General features: G+C 37.0%; 1 protein-coding gene across 3 annotated transcripts; it reads right to left on the bottom strand.

Moving 5' to 3' along the window:
* Positions 1 to 49: 49 nt before the first annotated feature.
* On the bottom strand, positions 50 to 25,800 carry LOC131979559 (interleukin-1 receptor type 1-like). Of its 3 annotated transcripts, none has more exons than XM_059343583.1 (12): positions 25,643 to 25,800; positions 13,805 to 13,882; positions 12,563 to 12,815; positions 12,142 to 12,334; positions 10,056 to 10,227; positions 9,706 to 9,768; positions 8,620 to 8,752; positions 8,135 to 8,289; positions 5,504 to 5,647; positions 4,132 to 4,299; positions 1,475 to 1,743; positions 50 to 1,010 (listed from the first exon to the last, which is right to left on the bottom strand). In XM_059343583.1, the coding sequence occupies exons 2-12, from the start codon at positions 13,878 to 13,880 to the stop codon at positions 699 to 701; spliced, it is 1,938 nt and encodes a 645-aa protein (XP_059199566.1). In that variant the 5' UTR covers positions 13,881 to 13,882; positions 25,643 to 25,800; the 3' UTR covers positions 50 to 698. The 3 variants fall into 3 exon arrangements, with proteins under 3 accessions (XP_059199566.1, XP_059199565.1, XP_059199567.1); XM_059343582.1 differs by lacking the exon at positions 25,643 to 25,800 and adding an exon at positions 20,777 to 20,928; XM_059343584.1 differs by lacking the exon at positions 25,643 to 25,800 and adding an exon at positions 14,066 to 14,215.
* Between the last annotated feature and the right edge of the window lie 1,434 nt (positions 25,801 to 27,234).

Genomic DNA, 27,234 nt, shown 5'->3' with positions numbered 1-27,234 from the left:
CCCCCCAACAAAAAAAAAAATCACAGGAATGTAAGATACTTTTTATTCCAGAAAACAGGAAAATCTCTCACAGGGAATGTGGGAATTTATGACAATAAAACCTCTTAATAATAAAGCCGTTTTGGATCACATTTAATACAAAACTCACAGTTTGCTCCTTAACCTCCTATGACACTATACATTTTATTTTTTACATATTTACACTTAATCATACATATGTACAGTATACAATGAACCATGATCATTTGGTTTGATCAGTCTGTCTTTGTCCACATTTTTCTTCAGTCTCCAACAGGTCAGGTACTGATGCAGGCGAACTCAGGACAGGCAAGACACTCAGACAATCTGCACATCAGATGTGAGCTGCTGCTTTTAAGCCTTTGAGCAAAGCATCTTCCCCCTTATATTGATCAGTTACTCTGCCTACTCTTGCATGTGTTGTACATGGTGCACTTACAGGATGTTTGACATCACAACTGCACAACTCGAAACGTTGGACAGTGTTAGCTTCTTTTAGTTTCTATTGCGCATCCTGTTGACGTTTGCAGTAAGAGTACCTTTAGGTGCTGTGCTGCAGCCTTTACCAAGAGCATGCCTCTCACAGCTTCTGGTAACGACTCAGAGTTTTCTGCATGTGAGGGGATTCTCTTCCATACACATTTGCATTGAAAACCAGCTACTTTTGGTCCATAACCTCCTCATAAGTTCAGCAGGGAAATTTTCTCGGGGTATACTGCTCTCTTGCCTCTCACTGGCATATGATACCTCATCTCCTTCCAAAACCTGGAGGAAGGGGAAAGCAATGGCGACAACTGCGTGTCCTTTCCTTTCTCCTCATCCTTTCCTTTCTGCTCAACCTTCCGCCTCTTCGTACATGTCCTCCACTTTTGCTCTGTGCTCTGGTTCTTCCACCAGCACACTGCGCCCTGCTTCTTCCTCAGGTGGCGCACTGACTCAGGGAAGAGAGCCAGCTGAGCCGGGGTGATCTCTTCCAACTCAACCAGAATCACCTGTAAATGAGTGCACAGATTAAATTTAGGGTGGATTTTTCAGAATGCCCAACCCTAGTGCTGACTGTCGGATTATCCAAGTTAATATTTTATATATATCATATCAATTAATTCATCTTATAAAGTTTACAATACTGAACCAGTAACTTATTTGGATTGAGTAGTTTTTAAAAGTAAATATGTCAGATTCAGTAGGCTACAGCTTATTTTAATTTTATCTGATGCATATTAAATAAGGATTTAGGTAAATATAACCCGGATGGACTCGTTATTGGCAGGAATATGCCTGTTGCTGCTGGAAAGAGGTGATAATGAAGCCGAAACAATACAGTAAATATTGACTAGTGCAGCTTTGAAGCGGGACTTTGCAATCTTTCCTGGGTAAATCAATTAGGTTAATGAGGTGTGACTGGAGTTTATACAGCCTATGCATAGAAAATGCATTAACAAGTCTGCATTCTTACCTTTAGAGATCCCTCCAGCAGGGCTCTGTGCATTGCAGACACATGCTCAAAATGCTGTCTTGGGTCTTGATCAACTTCTTCGCTTCTATCAAAAGTCATGCTGCTGCGGTCACTGGTCTTGCTTTCACTTTTATCACTGCTCTCTGGGATGTTGTTATTGTTGCTACTAGTGCTGCTTGTGTGTCTTTTGCTGGTGAAAGTAGAGGCGGTGTAGAGCAGAAGGAGGCGGCGGCTGGCTTGTATGTTCTCTTCCACTGAGTCCACTATGGCTGCAGGGAGGAAACGAGGATGAAAGAGACACAGTGGAGATGAATAACATATACAATTTTAACCTCTCTGCCATTTCGTATTAATTATTCAAATGTTACCAAGTCAAAGTACAATCTGAAAAGCGTAATATTCACTCTTTTGTTAAATCTGATATGTTGTATTTTATTTTCATATTAGAATCTTGTCAATAAACTAAGCTAAACCGAAACTGCTCATACCCCAATAGACACAGCATGCTGTTACATGTATATACTGCTCTGTTTTGAGGGTTCAAAAGCCATACGATGCTGGGAACCAGTGGTTTTGGTCAGTTTTCTGATGAAAATATGAGCAACTGGATATTGTTTAACAGATTACTCATAAATTAATAAGCAAAAAACACAGTTATTAAGTAACTTGGATATAAACCTGTGTTGTATCTGTATATAAAAACCAGTCACCACTGATATGACATAAACTGGGTTGTGACTGAGAATATAATACCTGTGGTTAGGCCTGTCACTATATTTTCTTATCATATATATATATATATATATATATATATATATATATACATATACATATACATATATATATATATATATGGACATGACCACGATAATTTTGGCTGATATCGCCTGTTGTGTTTCAATGTTGGTTTGTTTATTTAAAAATGTCAGCCAACATGACTTCGGCACAGCGCCAATGAACTGAAATAACAAAATACTGTGATATGTTTTACTGTAATTTCTTCTCTGTTTTATTTATTATGTACTTGCATTACAATCCTATTATATTTGTACATAAATTGCTCTTAAAATTACAATAATGTAATTTGTTGCAATAATGTCTTGGACAAATCGTCTAACAAAAAATGTGTAATACAGTTTTTCACAACCGCTACGACCCGTTTGTCAGAACCTTAAAAACTTTTTCAAAACTGTTAACGCACATCACACCTGATACACACAATTCCCCAAACAGTTAATTTCATGGTCAAAATCACCCAGTGTAACTAAACACAGACACACACTTCCAAAATACAATAATACACTAACACAATTCACCAAATCTACCAAAACACTGACACAAGTTGTCTTCAACAGAAACATTTAGTCAGTCACAGCACAGTGTCATAAAAAACACTGACAACTGATGGAATAACACAAACTCAATCACTCTGCATGTGTCAAATCAACTTTTTTCCTTTTTCTTTTACAATCAACAGATTATTGTATTGATCATACATGTAAATTCACCCTCTGGAGTCTCCAAAAGCTCCAAAGCATGACTTCTTGATCATCCAGACTAGAAAACAAAGCAGCGTGGAGCCCTACTGTAAATTTACCTCTAAAGTTCTGGCTGTAAACTCCATGAGGCCAGTTTCAGTTTGATGATGATATACCAAGTAAAACTGGAGACAACCTCAAATATATTTAGTATCAAATGATAGAACTGTATGGAACCCTCTTATATGTTAGATTTATTATGTTAGACCTTTGTTCACATTTCCAACATTTACTGTAAAATTCTTTATTGAGCATGATAGTGTTTTGAAAGTAAAAAAAGATTCAAAATCACATTTTACAGTATGTTGGACTGAAGGACTAAAAAAAAAGACACAAAATGACTTACAAAGACATGAAAAGACATGAAAATGATTAAAAAATGGACAAAATAGCCCAAGACTCCATAGAGACAATGTTTGTGATGATGTTCTTCATTTTTCATTTGTTGGCCATGAATTTTGTCCCTTTTTTGTACAACACTCAGTACAGAAAGTGAACGAGCCATGTCAAAGCAGCTTTGCAGAATGTTTATGAAAGAAGAAGATAGTGAGTGACAGGATTTGCAGTAAACACTTTACTGTATTGCAAATGAAAATGACTTACAGTAAAGTAAAGAGGGGGAAAAAATCAGCTGTCATTCATTACTGTATTGTTAAATAGACAAAAAGAAAAAGGAGCAGAAGCTGTGATCAATGTAATCTTCAATCTATTAGTTTTGAACATGAGGTTTTCTGTTTTGACAAACTGTGTGAAAACAATTGAAAATTCACCAGTTAACATCTACTGTTTTGGTCTTGATTGAGCTTGTGTGTAAAAGGAGTTAAAACTAATTTTAAGTGTGTATTTTGTGTCAAAAGAAGAAGAATTGTGTTAATTGTATAGCCCATACAGGCTGATGTTGTGGTAACTGTGTGAAGAGTTTTGAAAAAGCGTTAAAAGTATTGAACAACGGGTCATAGTGGTTGTAAAAAAACTGTAATTTAGAAACTAAATGCTTTTTCAAAATATATTTTTGGCAGAGCAGAGCAAAAACTGTCTTTTCTACAGCGTCACCCCTCTATCTGAGGCAAGCTGAACAATATACTCAGTAATGCTGTCTCTGCTATGTAGGTGTCTTACCCTCCCCAGGAATGCAGTCTCTGTCTGCTATGAAGAGTTTGTAGCCACAGGCCTTTTCCAACACTTCTGGTAGTGTTTGAAGGGCAAACGCCTCCACCTCCTTGCTGAATCCGATGGCACAGTGCTGGGGGTATGCCACGTAGGCATCGTACAGCTTTCCATCCAAATCTGACATAGAAAAAAAAAGAAGGGGGCCCATTCAGGATTTATTCAGTGGTGGTTGAATCAAAAGATGCAAGACAGATTCAGCCATGGAGAATTTACCTTGTTGTGCTTAAAAAACTTTGTTTATTAATCTATTAACTTTCTTATATTAAGGCCAGACACAGAGGACTCGATACCATTGGGCTTCAAGCTAAAAGGTAACATACTGTCCTGAATGTAAAAAGGTTCTTCCATTGCGCAAGATGACATTTCATCAGAAACACTGCAGGCAGCCCCGTGGTTAGTGTATTTCCTTTGTTTGCTCGCAATGTTGAGACATGCGGTAGATGATTAGATTGTGTTATCTGTCATGTACGTGTGGGCTGCAATGTTTGAGCAACACTGTGGGTTTTCCCATCTTGGAGCATTGTGAGTGTAGTATAAGTGTATTTTTTCTTGTGAGTTGACATAAAAAATTGCATGAGTTCTTTATTATACAGATGATAAATACCATAGCAAAACCCACAAATAATTATGTTAAACCAAAGCGAATGGTTTGATTTAGGTGAAGAGATGACGGCACTGAGTGAGTGAGTGAGTGAGTGAGAGGTGGCGGGGCTGTGTGGGCATTGCAGTGGTGTGGCCGGTCACAATAATAATTTTTGTTAGATGACATATTCTCCAAAATGATTGCATCAAACGATATTATTGTAATCTTACTTTAAGTTAAAATATAAAAAATACACCCTTTCAAAGAGCAAACAACTTTTAATTCTTACAAATATTTACACGTGAATGTGAAAAAGATATTGAAATATCCTCAATAAATAAAACAGAGCAAAATATTTTTTATTTCTGTTCATTCTTCCTAGGCGCTGTGAAAACATGCCTAGGCACTACGCCCAGGTCTTATAATAGATGCTTAATGGTTGTCAAACATTTTGGCTTAAGTGTTGACATAAATAAGTAAACAAAGCTAAATGGAAACACAATGGGGGATATCGAGGTCAGCCAGAATTATCCTGGTCATGTCCACATGTGCAGATGACAAGTCAATATTGTTATTATTGTGCCAGGCCTAGTGTTTGCGTGTCAACTTGCTGTCAGAGGGAATGGAGAGCAGAAACACAGCTTGTATCCATGTATCAGTATTGTGGGAAATTAAAGAAACCATTACAAATATTCAGTGTTAATATGCATGTAATACACACATGCTGTGAATTATTACCTGTGTTCGTATAGAGGACTGGGAAAGCTCTTCTGAACCACAGCACAATGTCAATCTTAAAACTGTAGTAGATTGTGAGATTGATGAGAAAGAGGACCGTCACGCCACCAAGCACAGTTCCAATGGGAAGCATGATGTTGGGATCTGTAGAGATGAACATCACATACAATTTTAAGTTGTGTCTCTACCATGTGTGTGAGACAGAGGATTTATTTTTATTCCAAGTGTAAAAGTGTTTTTAAGTTTTTAGCATAAGTGATCTACTCTGGCTGAGATAGACTCTTTAACAACATTCCTTTTTTTATTTTTTACAGCTGTTTTATGTTTTTTAAGGATTGTGTTTCAACCCATGGACATTGAATGATCTGCATCTTTGATTGTGGCCACTTTGTCTTCAACTTGTCAAGTGTTTACCTCTACTGTACAGTAAGTGTCTTTCAGTTTTTCTCAATTTCTAAAACACTAATTCCTGTTGTGTGAATCAATTGCTCAGTTGTCTAAACTCATTCCCCGAATCAAACATCCTTTTGACAAAACCATAAACTATCTTCATCTAGTAAAACACTATTTGCAGATCTCAGTCATTCCTTTTGCAAAACTCTAAACACAATTCTCCTGCAATAAGACACAGTTGTCACTGTGATGCACTTGTGATACATAATGGTAACAACAAGTGACAAAACATGAACACATATGAAACACATGGGTCATCCAGTGAACACAACGATTCAAAATTGATCATACTTGTTTCTCTTCATGTCAAGACAACTTGGAGACCAATATACAGTTTTTCTCAATTGCTAAAACACGTTTTTTTGAATCCTCCTGTCTTTTTCTCAGAATTGTAAACACAAAACTCTTTTCTCACACTACATTCACAAAACCTCTGATTCTTTTAGCAAAACCATCCCATCGCCTCAAAATAGTTTTACCTGTTCTCAAAACCAAACAATGTTGTCACATCTTGAACTAATTGGTCAAAATAGAAATACTGCTGAGCGGTCATTACACACAGTGTTCAAGGCATGTAGCTCATGGAGAAATGTGTATTGGTCACATTAAAGTATAGCACACACATTTTGCATCTCAAAAGTAAAAAAAATAAAAATAAAGTAAAAAAAAGATTGCACAACTCAGTGGATTCAGCATTTACTCTGCATTGAAACATAGGTACTGTGAAAAAAATCATCCTGAAATTGACAAATACAAATGAAAGTGTACAGCCTACAATGTATTGTAAAAGGTAAAAAAAAAAAAAAAAAAAAAACTACAGCACTACAGCACCTCATCCACATTGCATGCAATATTTGCCCTTGCCAGGCAACGGGTGGAAAACCCCTAGTGTGCCGTATCCAGCCCTGACACATCTCCTCGCTAATGTCATCACAAGCTAGTGTTGGAGAAAATCTTTAAAGAAAAACAACTGAAGACCAGGCAGATTTGAATGGCAGCCTTGTGCGGGATTTATTTTGCAAGTATCAAAAACAGATACAAATGTTTTGGTGACTTTGTTCAGACAGGCTGTTGTTGAGGCTCTCCCCACACCAGTCCAGAGCAGCTGGATGATGTGGTTGGACTGACATCAATGCCACACCCACAGTTTTGTGATCATGTGACACGCGCAGTTGAGAAATGGCTTCAAGAAGATTTACCCTGGTGTTGACATGAAGAGAAACAAGTATGATCAATTTTGAATCGTTGTGTTCACTGGATGACCCATGTGTTTCATTTGTGTTCATGTTTTGTCACTTGTTGTTACCATTATGTATCACAAGTGCATCACAGTGACAACTGTGTCTTATTGCAGGAGAATTGTGTTTAGAGTTTTGCGAAAGGAATGACTGAGATCTGCAAATAGTGTTTTACTAGATGAAGATAGTTTATGGTTTCGTCAAAAGGATGTTCGATTCGGGGAATGACTTTAGACAACTGAGGAATTGATTCACACAACAGGAATTATTGTTTTAGAAATTGAGAAAAGCTGTAAGCCAGTTTAAGCAAGACAAGACGAGCTCAGTGAAGCTCACTGATCAGGTTTTTTTTTTTTTTTTTTTTTTTTTTTTACCTTTTACAGTACATTGTAGGCTGTACACTTTAATTTGTATTTGTCAATTTCAGGATGATTTTTTTCACATAACCTATGTTTCAATGCATAGTAAATGCTGAGTCCACTGAGTGTGTGCAATTGAGAAAAACTGTAAAGTGGGGAGGAAATGTGTCTAACTACACCCTTAGTGGTCATCTTTTTTTCCAGGGAAGCTTATCATTTTAAGATCTAGTTGGTAAATTAATTAGTCAGATTTGAAACTATTTTGTTAACTGTTTAGGTTAAAGTAATTTGGTTGGCAAAAATGCCTAATAGGACTTGTTCAAACGTCAAATGGATACATGCAGTGTTTTTCCAAGTCTCTCGTGATAAACTATTTACTACTAAATAATCAGTATCCAAGGGCTTTTACCTCTCACTTGGATAAAACAAACAATGTGAGGTCTTAACTTTCTCTCAGGAAAAAAGATCAGAAGGTCCTCCAAAATGACTGCCATACATGTGCCCTGACAGCCTGGAGTAATAAGAATTATTTAACAAACAAAACAAGTTTTCATTTTTGTAGGGTTGCTCTGTGTTTTTACCTTCTGGTAGCAGAGTAAAATAGCCTTCAGGAGAACCCCTGGCACTGAATGCTTTACAAGTGTAGTTGATGTTGAAGTCCTTCTCCCTCAGCTCAGAAAAAATCAGCTCGCGCTCCAATAAGGCGCCTTTAATAGGAGCATCCTGCCACGTCGGACTGGTGAGGACAGAGATAATAAAATGTTACATTCCTGTTCTTGGTTAGAGTTTTACAAATATTCTACCTTTTTGTGCCTGTTGGAATACATTTATTCTTCATCAAATAACTACATGTAGTCTGAAAATAGTTGCTTGAAATGAATGAATACAATTTTTGTCAACTCTGCAGTTCTACAGAGCTTTTAAAGTCTCTTAAAGCAAATTTTTTAAACACTTTTTTTTTTTAAAACACAGGCACATTATATAATCATTAGTAGTTCCCACTTTGTGTACCCCAAAAGCAGCAGATAAGAAAAAAACAAATACAATTAAACGTAATGTTGCTAACCGTTGTTCTGAAGTGTAGACGCGTTCAGAGGGTTTCATGCCGACAATATCATTTTTGACCAACCAAAAGATGTGAACCCCAGGTCTCCCGACACATGGTACAAACACCTGGCACTTCTGGCTGAAATTTGACCCTAAAAACAAACAACAACAATTGTACTTAACAAAACTATTTATCTTAAGCTATGAACGTCTATTCAGAGTCCAATACAAAGCAGATGTAATGCTGAAAAGAGTTTCAGACCTTGGATGGTATGTTACAGGTGTCAGTGAAAAGATTAAATAAAGTTGCAAATTAATTCATAATAGAATGAGACATGATTTTACAACTGTGTAAACTAAAATCATTGTATTCTAATATACCACAGTTCATAGCACATATATGTACAATTTCATTTAATTACCTGCAAGTAGGTTTGTAGCAGATAAACAATCTGATATTTCCATGTAAAGTGAAAATATCTATACATATCATATTTTCGATACGCCTATATATATATATATTTTTTTTTTTCATGCCTTTAATGGACAGGATAGCTGAAGAGAGACAGGAAGCAGGGGCAGAGAGAGGGGAATGACACGCAGTAAACGGCCGTCCGATGCGGGACTCAAACTGTGGCCAGCTGCAGTGAGGACTGTAGCCTCTACACATGGGGCGCCTGCGTAACCCACTACGCTACCGACCACCCCACGCCTATATTTTTAAATCCCACTTAATATTTATTCTTTGTGTTATATGGGTGTATAATATTGTCTCCAATTAATCACATGTCGTGGCAGACTTGTTATAGTCCAAAAATTGCTATAATTTAATGTTATGTAGGGCTGACTGTTGCTGAATGTGCAGATTTTTCCCCCATCGACCAATCAATTGAAGTATCACTTCAGTCGAGGAAGATTTGCTTTGGGTGACTGCAGTCCTAGTATTGTTATTTTTCCCCCTACCAGGAAGTGAAATCACTATAATGGCCGAGTAAGCTGTTTTTCGCAAATGTTGGTCTGAACAAGGTCAAAGTCAGTTGCAGCAATAGACAATTACGCTGTAAAACACCATGTTTCTCAGAATATGTTGCAGACAAGGACTCACCTATCTTTGCTTTGATTATTTGATTGGCCGGTTGTTGCACTACTGGCTTCAACGAGTATGTCCCTGAAAAGACAGACAATGGAATTATACTAAACATTTACTTTCCCTTTACATTTCCCCCCATTCTTTTATTTGTAATAATCAGTTTCAAGTCATGTGATTTCCACCACTTGTCAGCCTGTTGTCACCTTTGCTGTGACTTTTGTGCGACTCATGGTTGATGTTGTATTGGTGATTTATACAAAATGAATCACATTAGACTGTATATGATATATTATTGTTTTCAGGTTGTGGACACACAGCATAAGGTCCCCTCTATGGCACAGTGAAGTACTAAAGTCCATTCTTACTTGAGACCCATGCATCAATTGTCTCTGACACAGACCCCTTCACGCCACCGAGAGTGAAGTTCAGAGTGCAGGTGTAGGAGGAGTTGTTACTCGGTTCCACCCCATCAATCTTCAGTTTTCCCCTACCCATGTAGGTGAACTTGTCTTTCCCATCCTCAATGAAGTCACAACCCTAGATGAGAAAAGGAATCAAAAAGTCAGGTTTTTTTTTATGATAATAGGTACAAACAGTTTTTATGATGGTGGACAGCCACATAGTGTGAATCCCATTTCTTTCAACAGAATACCCATCCAGTTCAGACTGACTGCTCCAGAAAACTAAGGAAAGAAATTTGATTACCTTCAATGAACCCTCCCTATAAATTAGATCAAAAATGCTGACTTATATAAATGAATATACATTGTATTCCTCTGTAATGGACAGATGAACTAGACAGTTAACATGACAAGTGATTACAGTTTTTCACAACCGCTATGACCCGTTGTTCATTACTTTAACCGCTTTTTCAAAACTCTACACACAGTTACCACAACATCAGCCTGTGTGGGCGATACAATTAACACAAATCTTCTTCTTTTGACACAAAATACACACATTTTACACGTTTAAACTTAGTTTTAACTCCTTTTACACACAAGCCCAATCAAGACCAAAACAGTAGATGTTAACTGGTGAATTTTCAATTGCTTTCACACGGTTTGTCAAAACAGAAAACCTCATGTTCAAAACTAATGGATAGAAGATTACATTGATCACAGCTTCTGCTCCTTTTTCTTTTTGTGTATTTGACAATACAGTAATGAATGACAGCTGATTTTTTCCCCTCTTTACTCTACTGTAAGTCATTTTCATTTGCTATACAGTAAAGTGTTTACTGCAAATCCTGTCATTTACTGTATTCTTCTTTATAAACATTCTGCAAACATTCTGTCAGAGCAAAGCTGCTCTGACACGGCTCGTTCACTTTTTGTACTGAGTGTTGTACAAAAGAAAGGAACAAAATTCATGCCCAACAAATGAAAAATGAAGAACATCATCACAAACATTATCTGGAGTCTTGGGCTATTTTGTCTATTTTTTAATCCTTTTCATGTCTTTTCATGTCTTTGTAAGTCATTTTGTGTCTTTTTAGTCATTTTGTGTCTTTTTTACGTAGTCCTTTAGTCCAACATAAAATTTGATTTTGAATCTTTTTTTTTCCTTTCAAAACACTATCATGCTCAATAAAAAATTGTAAATGTTGCAAATGTGAACAAAGGTTGCAAATCTAACATATAAGAGGGTTCCATCCAGTTCTATCATTTTATACTAAATATATTTGAGCTTGTCTCCAGTTTTACTTGGTATATCATCATCAAACTGAAACTGGCCTCATGGAGTTTACAGCCAGAACTTTAGAGGTAAATTTACAGTAGGGCTCCACGCTGCTTTGTTTTCTAGTCTGGATGTCATGAAGAAGTCATGATTTGGTGCTTTTTGGAGACTCCACAGGGTTAATTTGAATGTGTGATCAATACAATAATCTGTTGATTGTAAAAGAAAAAGGAAAAAAATTAGATAAGAAACATGCAAAGTGATTCGGTTTGTGTTCTTCCATCAGTTGTCAGTGATTTTTATGACACGGTGCTGTGACTGACTAAATGTTTCTGTTGGAAGACAACTTGTGTCAGTGTTTTGGTAGATTTGGTGAACTGTGTTAGTGTATTATTGTATTTTGGAAGTGTGTGTCTGTGTTTAGTTACACTGGGTGATTTTGACCTTGAAATTAACTGTTTGGGGAATTGAGTGTATCAGGTGTGATGTGCGTTAACAGTTTTGAAAAAGTTTTTAAGGTTCTGACAAACGGGTCATAGCGGTTGTGAAAAACTGTAACACCATAATAAACAGATAAAGAAAACACTGCCACCTATAGGAAATTCAACTTACTAACACAAAGAGAGCTGGTTAAAGAAGTGGTAGTTACTTGAATCTGTCCCCCCAAAAAGTCAACTATTTGAAGTCTGGTCTAAGTACTTTACAAAGTCTGGAGTGAGGTTTATGAACGTGTGTGTGTCCGTGCTCAACAAAGACCCTCCCATAACTCACTCTGTACCAGTTGATGGAGAAAGGGATGTTGTAGCTGTCCAGTTCATTCATATAGTCCTTTAGAGGGCAGGACAGGATGTCTGTAACTCCGACTGTAAGCGTTTGACCAGCTTTCCTCGGACGTCCACACTGTCCAGCAATGGGGTCATCTACTACCAGCTTGGTGACCTGCCTGTAGCACCTAGAGGGAGTTCTGTTGAAAATAATGAATATAATTAGCTTTTTTTCCCTCTTCTTCAACACATTGTGGCTGCGATCGCCTGCTTCAAACTTGTACTGTTTAGGGGAAGGTACTACTTTTTTCAATAGCAAACAATAATTCCTACAATGTAGAAAGACATACAAACACATAAAATAACATTATTTATTGATTCTTTCACCTTTTATGAACATTTACTTATTCCTACTGATGCTTCTGTACCTCAATATGGTCACATATTCTCCATCGTCGCCTCTCTTGGTGTTAAGAAACCACAAAGTCTTCCCGTGCACCAGGATTCGACCGCTCTGGTTTCTTATTTCTTGGCCTGTCTTTGAGTTGTACCAGGTGATGTTGTAAGGGATAGTTGTAAAGTTGAAGACATCTGAGGCCACCAGGGTGCTGTTAAGCATAGCCATATCCCCGGGAACGGAAAAAACCCTGTCAAACTGGACATCGTAGTTGGTACAGTTCTCTGCAACACACACATCAGGGAAGAATGGATTCGTCACTTAATTAGTCAAGATTGACTCAAAACATTGGATTTTCCCAGCAAGAGATAATTGTTATAGTAAGGTGCTATGAAAATAAGCTTTCCCTGCCTTTTCTTCTGGTTGGATGTTTTCTTTCCACATCCAACCAGCAGCTCAGGGATTTTGAGCTGCCCAGAGGACGTCATGCCTTCCAGTATTTTTCCATGCTGTTCTAAGTGACTGAGATGGGTTTTTTTGTTTTCTCTGCCAGCTGAAGCTAGAATTTTAGTTTTTCTCTGTAGCCAACAAACATCTATATTTTTTTATGTCTCATCATAAAATGTATACATTCCTTTTAGTAGTGGTGTCTGCAAGTCTGAATGGATTCAGGTTTCCGTAACTGTGTCTCACAGAAACAGGAAACTACCTATTTTCTGTCTTTACCTCTGTACTGAGCACGTATACCGTCTGCCCTACAGTCACATCTGGAGCTGCTCACTATGACCATCTTCTGTTTTTAATGGTCACTTAGCTGTTGAGTTCAATACCTTGCTCAGTGACACTTTGTTAAAGTAGAAATACTTGGGTTCACTTCACTCTCCCAATTTAAATGAACAAAAAAAGCTTTTTTGGTATCATCATAGCTACATTATTGTGATTTAAACCTTGAAGATTGGTTAGGTTCCCTGCCAAGTCACTGTAGCACTAAATTTGCTGCATTTTATCAGACTTCATGTGTTGGTTCCCTGACTGTCCTTTTTAGAATCACACCACTGAGGACTGACAAAACATTAGTCACTGCAGTAATAGCACTTGCCACAAGAGGGCGCTAGCATGCTTCTCTACGTACTGGCAGCAGATGTTGGAATTGACCTATGAAATGTATTACTAACAAAAATACATATAAGATAAAGCACAGTATAAAGGTATGTTTTATTCTCAGAACTCTAGTGGTATTTATGTAGTTCTCTTAGAAGACAGTGAGACTCACCATGTTTTAATCCTGTACTGATCCCATATAGCCCAAGGAATAGCAGAAGGCTTCCCAGTGTTGAATCCTGGCCCATGGCTGAAACACACACATAAAAAAACAATAGTCAGAGATTAAGATACATAACAAGGCGGGGTGAAAGTGCTGAAATCATGACAGACAAGAATTTACTGGAACACTTCTCTGCAGTTTCAGGTCACAAGAGGCTTTAAAATACAGCAACACTCAGCAAAAACAGTTTTGAATCAAACTTTATCCTACCTATATTTCAAAATAACATTTGTCTGTTCCTCTCTCTGCTTCTCCTTCCCCTCTCTGTTTGCAACTCTTCCTCTCCTTTGCTCTCTCCTGCAGATATAGATGACGAATGATCTGGTATCTCAGGAGTCACTTGTGCAGAAACCGCTTACAAAACGCTGCGTAACACTTTGGGACAGGTCCAGCATTCCTGAGCACTGTTTTACGCAAGTGAGAGTTCCTAGTCAGCATTCATGAATTAACACGGTAGTCCCTCAGGGGAAATGACTATCCTGTTTCTCTCAAACTTGTACAATTACTAGTGACTGTGCCCCAGCTTTTGGCATGAGTCCATGACAGTGTGTAGGGGTTTCTTTTATTTGTTTTTACATTAACAGTGTAGTTTTACCACAGATATTACATTTTCTGGTATAAACATATGTCAGGTCTGCCGTATTTGGTTCAATGATGTGAATCATATCTGCTTTTTAATTTTGGTAACTTGAGTAGGAGTGAACACTGTGTCAGGCAGTAACACTGCAGAGGTCAGGGTTAGTTCATCACCTAAGGCAACTTGTGGTATCAAAAGGGCTAGGTATCTTTCGAAATGTTTCCTAAGTTACCGTTTTTTTATATTTTGTCTCACAAAAACAATGTGATCAGTTACAAAATGACTACAGGAATCCGATACCTACCCTATTTTTGGTATCATATGGGAATATGAAGGGAGGTCAAATTGGTTTAAAACTTGGAAAGTGTCTAAGATCCACACACGATGCTGGTCTAATCCTGGAAAAGTAAGTGAATGACCATATTAATGAAATAGGAACAGGAAATGTAACTTCCCTTTCCATTTACAACTGGTCACTATTAGTCATTTTGATAAATGGCCTTAACCAGCAAGTGTTCATCCTAACCAACGCTGTATGTCCAGTCATCTGGATAGACTGTAATTAACGTATCTGACTAAAGCTGAGCACAGACAGAGATGTATTTGGGTGGACTGACTCAGTTAAACAGAACTAGAGCCCAACTGATTTTGGATTTTTGTGTTGGAATGGAATTAAATATTTTCTATGTGGCTTTTGCACCTATATGAGGATGCAAAGATACTCTACTTAACTTTCTTAAATCATAATCAACATTTTTACACATTGTGTTACATTGCCCATCCAGTGGATCACACTGTCAACTACATCACTAACTTGGAGAGGTAGTCCTACACCTTATGTCCTGTTCCCTGTCACTTTTCAGCCCTCTGCATCATTTTCTGCATATGTTCTATAAAAACATTTTCATATTGCTGCATATAGAGTTTATGCATATAGAAATAATTCTCAAAGACACGTACTACAACTAATTAACTCCTGCCAATTCTTAGTGTCACACATTTTAACCATAAAAAACTAGCTGTATTAACTTTAACTAGAATAAATACAAATTATTACTACAGCATTTAGGTGACTTTAACAGGCCATTCATGACATACTGTTTAATTTAATGGAAACATGTATTGTGTTTAACAACACAACACAATGCAATATTACAGCTTGGCCACATTCAGATCGACATCTTAGTCTATTATTTGGCAATTGATCTAATCTAACCACATCTTTCACCACATGCATTCAATGGACTATAAATACTAATACCAAACATCCACATTTATACTACAAGGAGCTCTTGCTGGATCTTTGCAGCTCTTTAAAGATTGATAGAAGATATTGGCCCATGTCAGTCTTGTTGCTTTGTAGGGGTTTTTTGTCAGCAGAGTGCAAATGGGAGAATTTACACAGAAACAGAAAACAATAGAAACAAAGGGTGTGAAACTGCTGTGGGGACAATACGGTATGCAAAAGGAAAATTTTTCTAAACCACGGAGTTAACACCTCTCCTTCTCACTACAGAAAGTCTTGCGGCTGAAGAGATGGGCACAGAAGCAAACGTGTAGATGGAGGTGCACTGTTGGTTTAGCAGGCTACAGTGAATATGAAGGGTTGCAGGTTCTGTGGTTTGACATTCACCACCAACTTTTCCACTCACGACTTTCAGCTTCTGAAGGGACACATTTAACTGACAGTGCCCTAAAAGTTGTAATTCATGGTAGACAATTTACAAGATTCATTGTATTTGAAATGGCCAAGAAAAATTTGACTACCAAAAGGCATAATCCAAGACCGGGGTATTCAAGATAACCTCAATGTATTAAAATATTTATTCAAAAAGTTGCACGTTGTAGCTTTAAAAGAAAAAGAGTTTGCATCTGGATGTTGTTAGGGACTTTTAGGAACTCCATGCAGCATAGTTGTACTCTGGTACAAGCCCAGGCGAGGAGGAGCGTGGGACGAGCCCAGCCGGGTGAGCAGAGCATGGTATGAAGAGATGTGGGAGTAAGACTTGAGGTGAATACCGTGACTGACTGAGTCACCTACAGGAAAGAAACGTTTGGCGAGTGCTTTCCCTGGCTACCTGAGACTTAGTTGGCAGTTGGCTGTGAAATGAATTGAGCAGTGAGTCAGACTGTTGTGATTTTTATCCCCTGTTTGTTTACCAACGGTTGGATGATACATAACATGTTTCGTTTTTACTGCACTCTCAATGTATTCAGTTCCTCACTTTCTAATACCACTCTGTACTCAACTCTTTACCACTGACTACAAGCAGCTTGTCACCTTTTAATATTTTCCTTACAACACTTCTGCACATCTTGATTTTACCCCCACATATTACTGGTAGCCTACTCTGCAATTCCCTGCAGACAACAGCTAGTAGAAATATGTCTTCCTGGAAGGAAGCAGCAGCTCATCTCTGCCAAGACTGAAGTGTTTTTATAATGTCTTTTTATATCCATGTCTGCTTTTTTAACCTTGAGGTTACCAACACTGACATTGCTACTTGAACATGGAGATTCAAACTGCAGTAGTGTATGAACATTGTTGTTATTGTAAGAAAAACAAGGTTGTTACATCAAGGACTGGCCTCCCCTATCGGCTCCTAATCTAGATTTGACTGGGTCCTTTGAAGGACCTGGCCCATTAAGAGAAACTGAAGGACACATTGAACCTGTTCCACCCCCAAATATGAGACAGTCTAAAGCCTCACAGAGACCCTAACTCATAGTGCATTTTGGAACTCCTTTAAAACTTGAAAGGTCAGAAAATACTTGGGTCATCATCACAAATTGCTCTCAAATTGTGCCAAAAAAAGTACTACAGGAGGGGGCAAAGCTTTTAGGAAATGTTGCAAATTTAAATAATGATATTAAAGAAATAACTGCTCTACAAATTGTATGATTTGCTATAATCTCTAGCCTCATCTTTTCTTGTATTTGAGATATATTCTTGTGATTAAGTTGAGAAAGAGATGTTGTAAACTGAGATCTAAGGCAGAGTCGTAGAGAATACTTGCATGACAGTAACAAGGCAAACACTTTTGGGAAATGCCTCTCTGGCGGAACAAATTGGTGCAATGTTTTATGTAACGACAGCAAACTAACGGAAAGGAACAAGTGTCCATTTGTTTCTGTTTGCATTAGGCTAAGTGGTAGTGGGGTTTGTTGGCCTACAAATGTGCTCAGTTGTGTGAACTTTGTCCATCTGTTTGTGAGACAGTGTTTGCAACACCGACTGAATGGTCACAGGTCCAAGGTTGTGACGACATGAACATATACAGAAAATAACATTTTATAAACAACTTGGAGTTAATGTTTTTATGGTCAACCCCAAGTCATGTTGGCAATAACATATATAAGTAACTAAAATAAATGTAAATAAAAACAGAAAATGTGAAGCATTGCATAGGACAATGTTGCAGGTTTAACTGGAAAGACACAAAACAACAGAGTTAAGCTGTTAAAAGCAGCTGGCTGAACGGCAGTGCTGCTATGAGTCACCATGTACATGGAGATTCCAGTCATGCTTTATTGAGGCTGACAAGTCAAACGTGAGACAGCAGCAGCAAAATGCACTTTCACCTGCTGTTCTTCCAAACAGTTCACACTTAACAAATATGCAAGAGTGGAACAACTTTACAATAAACACTCCCACATGTTTTTTTCTCTCCAATCCACAGAATGAAACCCAATGGTATTTGAATAAAACTGATATTAAGGCTGCAACTAAGGCTTCTTTTCATTATTGGTTAAACTGCCGTGGGGGGGTTTCTTGAAAAATTGATTCATTGTTCTAGCTATAAAATGTCAGTACAAAGTGAAAGATACACATTAATTATATTATTCAGATTTCTCAGAGTTAGTTTTTGTCTCTTACTTCTTCAATCTAACCATAAGTCCAAAAAGATATTCAGTTTAGTATATCATTTGATAAAAATCTGTGCATATCTGAGGCTAAAATTTGTTTGAAAAAATATCGTAATAATGAATCATTAACCAAAATTTCTGATTAAGTGATTAATCCACTTAATGTTTCAGTGAAGTGGCAAACACAGTATGTAAAAGTATTTTTGTCTTGAACATTCAAAATGGATGTCTTTCAATTTCCTTTTGATCAACTAATTGAACTGTACAAATTGAACATTGGAAAGTTTAATGTAAAGCTCCTTCATAAAGATCTACAGTTCAGCATTTTGCACGTCACTATGATTAAATTTTCTCTGCCTAGATCAATTTGTTCCCCGCTTCATTTGCCCCTATCTGGTTTCCAACTCAACTGAATTTAGTTTTGGCAGTGATAGGGCTGAACTCTCAAAAGTACATTAAAGAATACTGTCCGTCTGGCACTGAGATGAACTTAAGATGCTTTTGGAAAACTGTCTCAGCCGCTGGAGTGTAATATTCACATGTTCATAAAGTGATGATAAAGTGCAAAGGATAGCAAAAAAAATGTTTTTAAAAGGGGAAGAGGATGTGATTCCAAGCAATGATGGAGAATTGAAACCCCGACCCTCCATGGATGTTCTCAGTGAAAGTTGCATTAACTTGTTTAGATAGCTGACACACCCTGTAAGCCAGCAAACCAGTCACAGGATGAGGCAAAGCTTTATCTATCTATCAAAGAGCTAGCTCATTGTTTACAAAGAACCACTTGCTGTGCGTTTAAACTTTATTTTGCCTTATAGTTTATTTAGCATTATAGAGTGATGTTGATGCATCTTCACTCTGATAAACATCTGATTCAAATCCTTCTCTTTACTGAAAGGAAACAACATGCTGACCATTGGCAAAACACTCTGCGTCTCATTCTCATGTTCTGCCCCCAAACAGCTTTATTTTTAACCATGCCTGAGAAAATATCTTTGAAATTAAAGAGGCAGTATCATCTTCAGGCACCGGAAAATTCAAGATTCAGCCTTAAATACTGCTGACTAATAGGGCCAAAACAACATGGGAATATTCTAACATATTTGACAGATTTCAGCCCCTAAATTAGGAAATGAGAAAACCTAAAACTTTATATTGGAAATATCCACCCAAGGATAGTTGTTGCTGTCAGTTTAATCTTTTAATTCAGATTGATTGAGGAGAGATTAAGTTAAAACCATTTAGCCTGTGGGAGGTTATCAAACAACATGACTCACTTAGCGCTTAAAAGGGAAAACAATGGGAGTTACCCTTCCGATAGCAAAGCATGACAATATGACCAGCACTGGGGCCAGTGCTGTTTTTAGTATTAAGTGAGAGAAAGTATATTTCTCAGTAATGAACATGTTTGCCTTTTTGGTCTTGTGGTGAGAGGCTCTACAAGACTGCTGCTAGATTTATTCATCTCAGCTTTTCTTCATTGTGGGTTTGTGTTGTTTTTTCTATAAAACAACACTAAATTAGATCTGGGAATGGTTGGTGAAGCAGCATGCATTAACAACATAATGAAGGTTGCATTTGGCTGTATAAATTAGCAGAAATAATATAAGTTGTGTAAGAAACATGATATCAGCCCAGTTGCTTTGACCTGTCAAACTGCAATGCTGCACCGACTCGTGAGAGAAGTCTAGAGCAGGATTTGCCCGTGATTTGCTTCATTCTACTTATACCTACTTCTACCTATACTTGTGCCGTGTTAACACAACCTTAGGTCATAATTTAATCATCAAGATATCAAAGTCTAACAAATAAAGAGGGGCTGACCTTTAGATTCAGTTATTGGTGTATAATGTGGTCACTTATTTACAGGCATATGAAGTGTGCCTGGCTTAAATTTAGTTTCTGATGCTGTTGCAGAGACAACATCTGCAGTTTTCACAGTCAAAACACAAGAAGAATGTCTCCAAATGTTTGAGACCTAACTTGATTGAATCTAAGAGCCACTTGAAGAGTGCAGACCAATACTGAACAAAAAATCACCTTAATAAATCAATCAAAATTAAATTCTAATTTGGAGTTTTGAAATTGTATTTTTGAAAATGATTTTGGTGCCCTGCCACTGATTTGAGATACATTTCTGGTAGTTTAATAGAAGAAAATAAGCATCACTGTTACTATCTATAGCTTAGGAATAGGTTCTCTTTATTGGATATAGCAGGTGCCTCTTATTTAAAACGAAAGGAAATGTGTCTCCATTGTGGTTACAATTACGACACAGCTGTTGACTTAACAGTGTGTTCCTTGAAGCTTGTGTAGCCCTCATGTATTTCAAAAGGTAACTATGTAGCAAGCGGATCTGATATGGACAGTTTTATTTGCATTTAGTGGAAGAGTTATTTTTCAAAAATACGAAATTGCAAATAAAACATGACACGTGTCTTCTAATAAGCAAGAGTGAACAGAATATATTGACTCACCTCAGAGAAAGCGACACAGAGGCAGCAGGCAGACGAAGGAAGGATGAGAGTGTTTATGCAGCGCAGCAGAGCAAACAGAGGAAACCTCACCTCTGACCCTCGCGTGCAGATTGCAGTCTCGACCACACAGCTCAACCAGTGACTCAACCTCTCTGTCCCACCTCCACGGGACGAAACCACAGGCAACTTTAACAGAGAGGAGGAAGAGCCTCTCAACTGTCTTTATGCCTTCCTTTGAATTTCAACACACTTTTAAACCATCAGCGAAACCTTCCTCTTTGCCTGACCAAAATAACTTATCAGAACAGTAACCAAGATCATTTACCTGAACATAAAAACTTAAACTAAACTCCAATTGCAATACAGAACTTTGTTTCTTAAATTGCAAAAGCTATGATAAAACAAAACAATACAACAACAACAACAACAACAACAACCGTAACACAACAGTAACACAAACTTTGATAGTATTACCCTCTCAAGGTTGGGTTTAAGTGCGTGGCTTTGCCTGTGGTCAAGTGAGAGAAAGTGGCGGTGGTTGCGCTGAGAACAGAAGGTGTTGGTGTTTGGATCAGAGAATAAATTATCAGTAAAGTTGTTAGTAAAGTTGTGGTAAATGTTTGGCTTAGATTTCAGATTGTCCATAAATAAATGTTGCAGCTCAGATCAAACTATGGAAGGAGCAGGAGTGCTAAACATATATACACCAAAGCTCTGAGTAGTCAGTGTGTACTTTAAGTTTGTGATTTGTTACAACACTGTCACTGATTACAGATCAGTAAGATTCATATTAATTTTTCTTGTGTTAATGTTCACAACAGGCCTGCTGTTCTGCAGTGCTTTCTGTTTTTTTCCAGATTTTATTTTCATCATGAGGATTATATTACATGTTTACAGGGCTTGAAGAATCAGTATTCTCCTGAGATTGAAGGTATATATATAGGTATATATATATATATATATATATATACATATAGTATATTTACAACAAGGTCTGTGGATTATCCTTTTTTTTAAGTCTCTGACAAACTGTTCCTTTTAAACCTCGATGACAATATTGTACATTAAGGATGCTGCTTTTGAGCCGATTACGGATATCAGTCAATACTAATCACTGATCACAGAGTCTGTTTTAAGCCTGATTTTTTTTTCATCTAAATCACAGCAAGTGGAAATGATTTTGTGCCTGCAGCAATTTATGTTGTCTTGTGTGATTTGGTTTGTAGGCAAAAAGTGTTTTTATCTGTAGCATTATTTATTTATTTATTTATTCGCTATATTAATATTTCAGTGAAGTAAATACATTTAATTGAGTAAGTAAATTAAATCTAAATAAAGTTATCTTACTGTGCTGTTTTTTTTAAAGGAAACTCCAAAGTCAAAATATTATTAAATAATCATTTTTTTCCATAGGATGTAACTGAAAATATGTGCTTTTTATATGCTATCTCTATTGTTGTGACATGCGTATTTCAACAACATTCACTAAATAAGTGGAATTTTTATTTTAGATATGATTGTCTCTTTTTCAGCAAATTACCTATATAAGTTTTGGTGCCAACTGTTTGATAAACATTTTAACAATCTTAGTGCAAGAGTTCAAAAACTAAAGTAACCAAATGATTAAAATAGAGCATTAGACCTGCAGTGCTAGGGACAAGTCTTGGTTCTCATCATTTAAACGTTAAGCCTAACCAGGGGCAATTCTTCGAAAAACCACAGTGAAAGCAATGCATTTTTGCAGAGGTGTGAAGCCACAATAGGGCTTTCCACACTGGATTGAAGAGTCCCCAGCAGAAACGTGTATGAGTGAGACACTATCAACCACAATGTTATTTCTTTTTCAAACAGAACGCACTGCGGAAAATGTGAACTACATTTACAGCCATAATGTGGCAGTTAGAACACACTTCCCGACCTTAAGTGCTCTGTTCTCTTTTCTGACTTTTGTAGCAAAACCATTTAAATCACGTTTTTCTTTTTTCCCTCAGTCCATTGGAACTTCTTTATGGTCGAAACCAGATTTTGGTGCATTGTACTAATAACAAAAGGCGTCTTTGTGTTTTATTTTAAGAATACAGAATTACAGTTTTTTACAACCGCTATGACCCGTTGTTCAATACTTTTAACGCTTTTTCAAAACTCTTCTTCTTTTGACACAAAATACACACATTTTACACGTTTAAAATTAGTTTTAACTCCTTATAGAAGATTGAAGATAGAAGATTGAAGATTACATTGATCACAACTTCTGCTCCTTTTTCTTTTTGTGTATTTGACAATACAGTAGTGAATGACAACTGATTTTTTTCCCTCTTTACTCTACTGTAAGTCATTTTCATTTGCAATACAGTAAAGTGTTTACTGCAAATCCTGTCATTTACAGTACTGTCTTCTTCTTTATAAACATTCTGCAAAGCTGCTCTGACATGGCTCGTTCACTTTTTGTAGTTTGAGTGTTGTACAAAAGAAAGGAACAAAATTCATGCCCAACAAATGAAAAATGAAGAACATCATCACAAACATTATCTGGAGCTATTTTGTCTATTTTTGAATCCTTTTCATGTCTTTTCATGTCTTTGTAAGTCATTGTGTGTCTTTTTAGTCATTTTGTGTCTTTTTTTGGTCATTGTGTGTCTTTTTTAGTCCTTTAGTCCAACATAAAATGTGATTTTGAATCTTTTTTTTTCCTTTCAAAACACTATCATGCTCAATAAAGAATTGTAAATGTTGCAAATGTAAACAAAGGTGTCAAATCTAACATATAAGAGGATTTCATCCAGTGCTTTGTTTTCTAGTCTGGATGTGATGAAGAAGTCATGATTTGGTGCTTTTGGAGACTCCAGAGGGTTAATTTAAATGTATGATCAATACAATAATCTGTTGATTGTAAAGAAAAAGAAAAAAAAGTAGATAAGAAACATGCAAAGTGATTCGGTTTGTGTTCTTCCATCAGTTGTCAGTGTTTTTTATGACACGGTGCTATGACTGACTAAATGTTTCTGTTGAAGACAACGTGTGTCAGTGTTTTGGTAGATTTGGTGAACTGTGTTAGTGTATTATTGTATTTTGGAAGTGTGTGTCTGTGTTTAGTTACACTGGGTGATTTTGACCATGAAATTAACTGTTTGGGGGATTGTGTGTATCAGGTGAGATGTGCGTTAACAGTTTTGAAAAAGTTTTTAAGGTTCTGACAAATGGGTCATAGCGGTTGTAAAAAACTGTAATCTGTGCAATCTGCTGTTAATTGCTTAATGATGATGTCTTATGACTTTTTGCATAGTTGATAACTGATACTGTATGTGTATTAGAATTTCAGTACTGATACTCAGAATAGAGTTAGAGCATCAACTAACTATCTAATTATTATTTTATGTGACATATACCTTTATGTTTCATCTATAAATATTTTTGGCTACAAAGTAGGGTTGGGGCAGCATTAACAAAATTCCCACTGGTTTGATATCAAGCCAAACACTGGACCGGGCACGTACACTCAGTTTTACCACTAGGAGTCACACTTGGCTCTGCAGCCACTCCTGAGTGTAACATAATGAGACTGAGGCTGTGTTTAAAATGGCATACTATCATACCGAAAGTGTTTGGAAAGTTGCTGCAATGTTTTCGGATCATTGGCTGTAGAGCCAATGATCCGAAAACATTGCAGCAACTTTCCAAACAGTTGTTATTTGGATAAACTGACCACATATTGGGAATTTTTTCTTTCCTGAAAAAATATTAAAATGTATAAAGTGACAACCTTGCTGTGGTTACTTTTTAATTTGCCAGGATATGTCACCATGACAAATGCAGCCAAATTGCATAAAGATTGTACACTTGAAATGACCAGCAAAACCAGAAATCTCCCCAACTAATAAGAGCCAGACTTCAGCAATGACTTAAATGTCACAATAGTTAACAATTTTCTGTTGATCGCCTAATCGCCTAATCAGCGTATTCTTTTATGTCAGAAATACTGTTGCTCAGTGTTTTTAATATAACACATATGTCTATTTATTTTAACTTTTGAAGTCAAAAATAGCACAACGCAAATTACTTTCAAGGTATCTAAATTTCCCTTGCATATTCACATAAAGGTGTTCGTTGGATATAAAAAGTAAATGTTGGAAGAAGGAAACAATGAGTCTATTAATCAAATCGCAGATTTAAAAAAAATTAATTGTCAGCTATTTAAATATCCCATGTATTTAAATGGTGGTGTAAGATGAGGTTTTGACCACTAGTGGCGCTATGGGGCAGTGTTGTGAAGATCACATTCTGGTTATGTTTTGCTTATGTGCTCTGCTAGCATGTTCATCTGTGCTATGTACATGCACATGTGGGTGACTCAGTGCACATTTCCCACCTTTCAAGCTTTTCCACTGAATGACTGTTGGCTGAGGCAACTCACTGGGAAAAACAGCAATGCGTCAAGAAATTACACTTCTAGGGAGCAAACTCCAATCCAATAGAAGAGAGAAGAGAAAATCCAATAAGTTGGACTTTGGGGTCCTATGAGCAAATTGTGTAACTGTGGGAAAACTAATGTGGTCAAGAAAATATTGTATTATTCCAACCTCATAAGTCTGCCTCTTAAGTGCCAGGAATCAGGAGTTGAAGAAAACAAAGACAAATTATGCTAAAACAGCCCTGGTTCCTTCGAGTTGTTTGACCCACCAAAATCCAGCGTGGATAACATGGTAGTAACTTATTGATCTTGACCTGAACAGAGTGCAGATGAGGACTGGACGCCCTGCAGCAGCGTCACAGCCAGTAACAGTGATGTCAGGACCAGGTCAGGACATGCATAGTGTTAGAATGATCCCACATCTCAGTTATTGATAGTGTTCAAGACGGAGAACTCACCAGGCTGATGTTAAACTAGTCCTTCTGTAAAGGCAACAACCTCCTCAGGTCACGTGAAAATCCTGTAAAAACATCATAAAAACCAATAACTTAGATCTAAGCTCAGACGTGTCCTCTCCAGCTTTGACTTCCTCTTTTGTCGAGACTTCAGCACATGTTGCAATTTCCTTTTCAGGGATCTTTTGAAAGCCAGTGTGTGTCCTAATCCGTTGAGCAATCACTGGGAGGAGAGCAGTCTGGATCATACTGTTCACATGATTCACACCATACACTACTCAGAGCTCTTGTTTTTTTGGAGGACACAAGTTTATTAATTTGACAATACAGTTAGCCCTTTACCGGACACTGTTCTCACATTAATCCTTCCCAGCACTAGTCAATCCCAGTTTGATGAATGCAGCTATCCCACATACTTTATAATGGTGTCATTGAAGTCTCCATTTAACACTGTCAGTTTGAGACCTCTTGTGGCTGAACAGGGAAACAACTTCAGATTAAGTACCTGCAAATGAATTTATCAACCTATCCTTAACTAATAAAGAAAAAATAACCTATAACTTAGACTATAACTTAGACTTTGACTATTGAAAGTTTTTGTGCAAATTATTCCTGCTTTATGTTTAAGTTTGTTTTATAATAATCTTTATTGTGACTGTTTTGTTAACTTATTAACTTGTGAAGCTACTGTCTCTGCTCTAGAGTAAACTAGAAAAGTTCTATATGAGCAATGCATGTTTCTGTTCCGGTGCAGGGTGGCATGATGACTCAGTTCTGTATGGAGTTGAAGTTGCCTCTCATCTACGTGGGATTTCTCCCAGTTCAAAGACATTAGGTGAAGGAAAAAACTCCAAATGACACATTTGGTGAGTTTTTATGCCTTTATTGCTGCATTGACAATGAATGATGTTTTGTAACATAAGAAGCAGGAGAAAATGCTTAATCTTTAAAGGTATGTTATATTCTTCAGTTTATCTGTTATATTCAATATCACCAAACTTGAGGAGCCATGTTTTTTACTGGACAGGGTTCTCTCAAGACTCTTCAGAAAATATAATACGGCACACAGATAATTCTCCACTTTCTATGGTGTAATTTACAGAAAACATAAACCATTCCAAAATGTGTAAATTTTTCTATTTGTAAAATTCATTGCCAGTAAGCCAGAAACATGGCTGTTTCTCTCAACTTAGTAAAACATGTTTTTTACAGGACAGCACAGACTCTGTAAAACCATCTCTAAGCAACACAATGCAATTAAGATCAACATCAACACAAACTGCAACCTCCATAGTGACCATAAAGTGAAATCAACACTGCTTTACAACAGTTTAAGGAAAAGTCTCCCATTCATAAATGTTCTATTGTGAGAAGATTTAGTAGAACAAACTGCTCCAGCCAGCACCTCTATGGTCATCTGTTTTTATTCTTCCATTAGCATCTAGTTTAAGGACAAAGTACAGATCCATCAATCAACTGACAGCTTAATATTTTATATTGAAATAAAACATTTTTTTAAATGTATTTATTTTTAAAAATATGTGATTTGTGAGACCTGATAGTATATTTTACAGTTGTTACAGACAGTATATCTA

Source organism: Centropristis striata, chromosome 10 (assembly GCF_030273125.1).
Source record: "Centropristis striata isolate RG_2023a ecotype Rhode Island chromosome 10, C.striata_1.0, whole genome shotgun sequence".
NCBI classification, from domain to species: domain Eukaryota; kingdom Metazoa; phylum Chordata; class Actinopteri; order Perciformes; family Serranidae; genus Centropristis; species Centropristis striata.
This window is presented reverse-complemented; position numbering and strand designations above follow the sequence as displayed.